Source organism: Enhydra lutris, unplaced genomic scaffold, assembly GCF_002288905.1.
Source record: "Enhydra lutris kenyoni isolate GAN:26980312 unplaced genomic scaffold, ASM228890v2 scaffoldscaffold30, whole genome shotgun sequence".
Lineage (NCBI taxonomy): Eukaryota > Metazoa > Chordata > Mammalia > Carnivora > Mustelidae > Enhydra > Enhydra lutris.
In genome coordinates, this window is record NW_019154114.1 from 4267996 (window position 1) to 4274748 (window position 6753).

The 6753-nt window shown below is 56.6% G+C and overlaps 1 protein-coding gene across 1 annotated transcript; it reads right to left on the reverse strand.

The window, feature by feature from the left end:
- Position 1: 1 nt before the first annotated feature.
- Positions 2–6076, reverse strand: LOC111153021 (KIAA0895 like). The gene is made up of 6 exons (XM_022511826.1): positions 4382–6076; positions 4156–4299; positions 3778–3910; positions 2526–2831; positions 2300–2397; positions 2–1375 (listed from the first exon to the last, which is right to left on the reverse strand). The coding sequence occupies exons 1-6, from the start codon at positions 4949–4951 to the stop codon at positions 1211–1213; spliced, it is 1416 nt and encodes a 471-aa protein (XP_022367534.1). The 5' UTR covers positions 4952–6076; the 3' UTR covers positions 2–1210.
- Between the last annotated feature and the right edge of the window lie 677 nt (positions 6077–6753).

Sequence of the window (6753 nt, forward strand, 5' to 3'; positions counted from 1 at the left end):
CTTCATTTTAATTGTTTTAATTGTCTGGCTTCTCTCTGGACTGGGGACTCAGGGAGGGTTCTGACCAGTAACTGGCACACAGAAGGTGCTCTACACACATTCACTGACTAGATGAATAAGGACTTTCCAGTTGCATTTCTGAGTTTTACAGATGAGAAAACCAAGGGCAAGGGTGAGAGTGGGAATGCGTCAGCATCACACAGCTGAGTCTGAGGTGAAACCAGAAGCAACAACCACCTCTACACCATCTTGATTTGGGGGAGGGGTGGCTCAAGACTTGGGACAACAGCTAGGGGCCTGCCCCTCAGTCTCAAATGTGCCTGTTGCCAGCCTATGCCACCCTCGGCCAGAGGCCAGCTGTGAGGGTGTGGGCAAAGACACAGGAACAGCACAGGCCAATGGAGGGGCTGGGAGCTGGGGGCAAGGCCAAGTGAGCTCTTGGGCTTGACTCACAAGGCCTAAAGGACTGTGTGTGTGTGTGTGTGTGAGAGAGACAGAGAGACAGAGAGGAGAGTGGGGCTAGGAACAGTTGGTGCCTTCCAGAGGAGCACTGTTCCCTCCACCACACCTTCAGAAGCTGCTGCCTCCCAGCCCCAGGAAGCAGAGCACATAAATAGGGTATAAATACATGAGCAGTGGGAGAGGCAAAATGCCAGAAAGCACACCCCAGCCCAGCTGGGTCTCTACCACCAGGACCCCTGGCCCTTGAGCCTGTGTGAAAGCCAGACCCTCATGCTCAGGCAGTCACCCTAGGAGAAGGGAGATCCCCACCAGGACCCAGTGAGAGGTAGAAAGCGTGAAAGCTGAAGGAGCACCGAGGGGCCAGGTGGGGGAAGGGAGACACTGGAGTATGCAGACACCCAAAGCCATCTCATGCAAGAACAAGTTTCTACTCCCAAACCGCCCCCCATCCCCATCATGCTCAGCCTCCCTCCTGCCCCCAGGCTTCCCCTCTGCTCAACAGAGAGCTGGACGTAGGAGGGCAGACTCAGTTTGCTTGACACGCTACTACCAGTCCCTAGGCCCCAGAGAGGCGAGCGAAGGACACAAAGGCTCTGATGTTGCCACTCCTACCTCCTGGGATGCTCCTGCCCTCCCAGTTCACCAAGAAACACCCAGGCCATGGAAGCACAGAACAGTCATCTTCATGTTCTGAGAGCTGATCTGGAGCCCTCTGTCCACTGCCTCCGGCTGTAACCCTCAGCCGGCCTCAGTCAGGCAGCAGGCGGCCCAGTTCTGCCTCATCCAGCCGGTTAGTGGCCATGATGTGCTCCAGCTGTTGCCGGTAGCGTGCCAAGTCTTGCATGAAGTGGGGCACCCGGGTATTGTCCAGCACCCCATGGGGCCGCAGGTGGTCTACATCCTCATAGGACACCTGCAGGAAGGAAGCTGGTCTTCAGGGGGAGCCAGAGGTAGCCATGGCTTTCAGGTAGCTGGTCACTGCTCTCTATCAGTGTCTCATTGCCATCTGCTCCTCCAGATCCACTCCCAATGTCATACACTCTGAGGCTTAGTCCTAGGTGTGTTTGCTCTCCTAACCCGAACCCAGCTTCTTCCCTCACCTCCAAAACTAGGTATCTAACTGCCTCCTGAACACCTTTCCCGCGATCTCCCTCAGGCACCTCAGACCCCACACCCAATGCTGAATGCCTGGGTGCCAGCTTATGACAGCCCTAGCGGCCTCACAGTTCCCTAGGTCAGCTTGAGGGAAGGGACCTGGAATGTCACCCTCCAACTCAGGGTGGCCACTGGGCTGGAGGAATTCCACTCTCTGAAGAGCTTCCCCTAGCTTGCTCCTCCCACTGCATGGCCACCGGAGACTAGACTGCCGTAAGTTCCACAGGAGTGACTGGAAAGGCAGCTTCCTCCTCCCACTGCACTCCCTTCTCTAGGCCTCTCTCTCCATTCCACCTTCCACTGAACATCCACAGGGAGCCTTGTAAAGCAAAAGTGACATTTCTGAAAGCTCTCCTGATTCTTTATTGCTTCAGGCGAAATTCACCTTCCTTAGCCTGGCACAGATACCCAGAGCCAGACTTGGTGTCTGGCGGTTTCTCCAGCCTCCTCCCCGCAACCTTCCTGACTGCTCCCCTGGCCTGAATGCTCGTCTCCTTTGAGGTGTGGTATCTACACATATACCTGCAGCCTAGGTCAAGTACTCTTTGTTCACCTCCCCCCAGGTCTCCCCACCAAAGAAGCCTGGCCCCTAATCCTCAGTTGGGCAGCCATCAGAGGCTCAGGGAACACTGCAGGGACGAGGAGAGCTGGCTGGGATCCCTAGAGGTCCGTGGCCCCTCACCTTGCCCAGTGAGGTCAGCAGCGGGAAATCGATGGTCTGGCGGTGCCGCAGAATGCGCACGATGCCATCCAGGTACACCTGATCCTTGCTGAAGCAGCCTGTGGGCGCAAGAGGGTTTGTGAGCCCCTAGGCCGGAGGCCTGCCCGCCCCCAGGCCCGGCTCAGGGCGTCCTGCACCCCCAGGCCTCCTTCAGGGCACCCCACCCCAACACCGCGCGGGCGCCCACCGGGCAGAGAGGTGTCAGTCTGGCCGCGCTTGGCGCGCACGCAGTACTCCCAGCGCACGTCAGCGTCCTGCACGTAGCGCGCCAGGTCCTGGAAGAGCTGGCGGAAGGACATGCGCGAGGCGCGGTGGATGGTGTAGTAGAGCAGGGCGGCGCGCCACAGGAAGGGCTGCTTGCGGAACAACACGCTGTGCAGGCTGGCCAAGCCCTCCTCCGTGGGGTTCGCTGGCCGCAGTCCGTACTGCAGCCGGCCCTCGGCGCTGTGCCACGGCTGCTGCGCGTTGTTCACGCCCCGCAGGTAGTGAGTGCCTAAGGAGAAAGGCGCCACTGGGTAGGTCATCCTAGGGGACCAGCCTGTGGGGCCACGACCTGCTACCTCCTACAGAAGCTCTAGCCGGTGACAGCGAAGGTGACTCATGGTGACTCACGCGTACTCTAGCCCCTAAATTCAGCCTCTCACGCAAATTCTTGCCCCCAACCCCCGCCCCAAATGCATACTCACCCAACCCCAGGCAGTGGGAAGACCCTCCTCAGATGAACTCACACCCAAGGGCTTAGAGTCCCACACACAAGAATCCTTCCCCATCCATCCAGGGCTACACACACAAGCAACTCTCCCAAACCCACACTGCCCCCCACGCCCCTCAGAGAGGGGCAGGAACTCCCAAACCACCGCAGCCCCACATCCCCAAAAGCCCGTATCACTTTGACAGTCATGCTGATGATCCCAGTGAAAAACATCTTTTGCCGAGAGCTACAGGATTCTTAAATAGGAGAAACAGACAGAAAGGAAATTCCCGTCCCATGCTCTCCTTTTCAGCTCAACTCTCCTCCTAAAACCTGGCTTTACGTCCTCAACTAATTCCATTCCTAGTATCTGGCCTTCCACCCACCCTGGAGGGCCTCCATGTTGGCTGGGCTAGTGGGACCCTCAGGGTACTCCCTCTGGCCTGTCCGGGCCTCAGCAGCCTTGTCCCCACTGTCAAGGGAAATCAGAGAGGAAGTAGAGATGTAGAGGAAGAGATACCCAAAAGGAGCAAGAGATGAGGGTGAGCCCAGATAGTGGGCAGGCATGTTCTGGCCTACCTCTGTGAGCCAGAGGGAGGAGGTAGCTGCTCACGAAGGGAAAGGGCCCGTCCTCCGGAAGGAAGGGGAAGAAAGAGAGGGGGGTGGGGTTACTGGGGCCCCTTGCTGCCCCCCACCCTGTCCCAACCCCCCTCATCCTACCCACCCACCCACCTACCCACACCCTGACCTATCTCGTGCCGCAGCATGCCCTCCAGCCAGTACTGGCGGGCTCCCGTCAGGTTGATGGCCAGTGTTGGTCGGCTGTTCTCCACCATCATCACTGCCTGGGACAGCAGGTCTTCACTCAGCTGCACCACAACCTGCAGGTGGTAGTGAACCTAAGCCATGGCCACCAGCCCTGAGACCAGGATGCAGGTGGACCCACTGATGCCACAGGGCAGCCAGGCCACACACCCTTCACCACCTCTGCTCAGAGCCAGCTCCCACCTTATTAGAACAGGGACGGGGGCTTGCCTGGGATCCCAAGCTGGCCAGGTGTGGAGCTGGGCCTGGCCGCCTGGTTTGGGGCACAGAGAAGAGGGCCTCGAAGGCAGGGCTAGCTCACCTCCCCAACGCAGCCCTCCTTCTGCATGTATTTGCGAACAATGGACCAGATCTGGCACTTGGTCAGCAGCTGGCCCCCCGTTGCAGCTTCGAAGTGTTCATAGGTACCAAACTTCTCCAGGACAGCCTCAATGATGCCAACTGCCTGCACAGAGGGTTGTGGTGGCTGGTCAGACCAGGCCTCTTGGGTGATCAGGACCAGGACGAGGCAGGCAGGCTGGACTGACCTGATGGATGAACTGTCCAGAAGCCTCACAGTACTTCTCCAGCACAGCCGTGGGCATGGGCTCCTGGTACTCGAACTGTGGGTTGTAGGTGTAGTGGGACTGGAAGAACTTGTCCCGCTCTCGGTCCATATTGGTTGGCCTCAAGGCCACCAACATGCAAGGGCTCTTGCTGGCACCACGGCCTGCATCCTTTCGAGTCTTAGCAATGTGAGGCAGGGAGGCTGCAGGCCGCAGGGTTCCCCCACCTGGGTCCCGTCCCCGTCCAGGTGGGGCCCGACCCTGGGTGCCACCCCCCCGCCGGCCAGTACTATTTACAGTATAGGTGCTCTCACTGCGACGCATGTGGCCACGGAGGCCCAAGTGCAGCTCTGAGTAGGGCTGCAGCTCAGGCCGGGGCCGCAGGGCTGAGGGGATTGACAGAGCCAGGGGCAAGGCCAGGGACTGAGGCCAGGGGTACAGCAGTGTCCCATCTCGGTCTGAGGGCTTCAGTCTATGGCCCAAGGATGAGGGACTGGCTGGTGGGCTGGGGGGTGCCTGTTCATACACCTGAGCCCCTGAGTCCAGCACCATTCTGTCCTGGGGGTCACATCCAGCCGGGTCACTCCAACTCCCCACACTGTCGACTTCTGGGGACACAGAAGGGCATGTGGAGGCCAGTATGAGTGGGTGTGGCCTGAGCACCAACAGGCCTTGTGCTCCACAATGTCCTGGCTGGGTGCTTAGTGGGTTCGGAGCCTGCCACCAGGGATCTGGGTAGCTGCCCCTTCATCCCCATTCCCTCCACCAGGCTCACCCAAGGAAGCTGGACTTGGGGGAAAAGGAGGCAGAATTGATACACTCACCTAGATGGTGGTACTGGAACCCCTTAGCCTGTGAGCTGCTGAAAGTGAGGCCTGAGCCCCTTCATGACTTTAATCCCTGTGCTCAGCACCCACCCAGACTGGGAGCTGGTATAGTGTAGCCCCAGCTGCTGGGAGGATGGCTGAGGGAGCCTCACTTCCTTTAACCTGCCTTCCACCTATTGCATTTTTTCAGTCTCATCCCTCCCCTCCCACCTGGCCCCACCACCTCCACCAGCCCAGTTGGCCTCAGTCAGGTTGAGTGCCTGCATGCCCCTTGCTTATGATCTGGAATGGTCTCTCTCGCCTCTGGGTCATATGTTCAAATCCCAGTTAGAATTAGCTTTGTGGGGAGCAGAGGGAGACTTCAGCAAATTCAAGCCAATCCTTGGTCTGTCTCCTATCAGAGGCCTCTTTCTAATGGTCATCCACGGCCGGTGTTGGCATGTTCACCCCTTGTACTGGGCTCAGAACAATCCAGTCTCTCCCCCGAGACTGACTGTGAGGCTCCAGATTCTGAACTCCTTTGCCTGTTCAGGGACACAATTCCAGTATTTCTCCAACATCATCAATCTCTTCCTCTCTACTGTATTCTTGCCAACAGCATAAACACATACTGTTTTTTCTGTCTTAAAAATACAAACCAAACCCTCACTTGACCCCACACTCCTCTAGCCCCACCGCATCTCCCAGCAGCTGCTCTCTGTTGCAGCACAACACCCATCTGTATGCAGTCTGATTCCTTCTTTTCCTGTTTTCTCTTATGTTTCACTCCAATTAGGCTTCTGTCCCCACTCTCCTTTGAAACTGATCTGACCAAGATCATCAATGATCTTCATATTGATCGGTGCACTTGACATCATTAATCATTTCATTTTAGAAACATGTTCTCCACTTGGCTTCTCCAGCACACTCAAATATATTCTCCTACCTCACTGGCTGTTAGTTCTTGGTCTTTCTCACTCATCATTCCTGTCTTCCTGATCTTTTAAAATTGTAATGCTGGGGCGCCTGGGTGGCTCAGTGGGTTAAGCCGCTGCCTTCGGCTCAGGTCATGATCTCAGGGTCCTGGGATCGAGCCCCGCATCGGGCTCTCTGCTCAGCAGGGAGCCTGCTTCCTCCTCTCTCTCTACCTGCCTCTCTGCCTGCTTGTGATCTCTCTCTGTCAAATAAATAAATAAATAAAATCTTTAAAATTCATTTCTAAAAAAAAATAAAATAAAAAATAAAATTGTAATGCTTCAGGACTTGGAAATTCCTATAGAAACTTCTCTCTTTCTTTTTTTTTTTTTTTATTTGACGGAGAGAGAGATCACAAGTAGGCAGAGAGGCAGGCAGAGAGAGAGGAAGGGAAGCAGGCTCCCTGCTGAGCAGATAGCCCGATGTGGGGCTCGATCCCAGGACTCCGGGATCATGACCTGAGCTGAAGGCAGAAGCTTTAACCCACTGAGCCACCCAGGCGCCCCTTCTCTCCTTCTTTTATGCTTACTCCCAGGGTGATCTCATCCAATTTCATGGTTTTAAGTACACCAC

Bases quoted from the DNA above. Each gene is read 5' to 3' on its own strand.
- LOC111153021 (XM_022511826.1), bottom strand. From the start codon at position 4,951: ATGGTGCTGGACTCAGGGGCTCAGGTGTATGAACAGGCACCCCCCAGC. The intron at 4,300-4,381 runs GTCAGTCCAGCC...CCCTCTGTGCAG, and splicing joins CTGGACAGTTCATCCATCAG to GCAGTTGGCATCATTGAGGC. The intron at 1,376-2,299 runs GTGAGGGGCCAC...TCCTTCCTGCAG, and splicing joins TGCTGACCTCACTGGGCAAG to GTGTCCTATGAGGATGTAGA.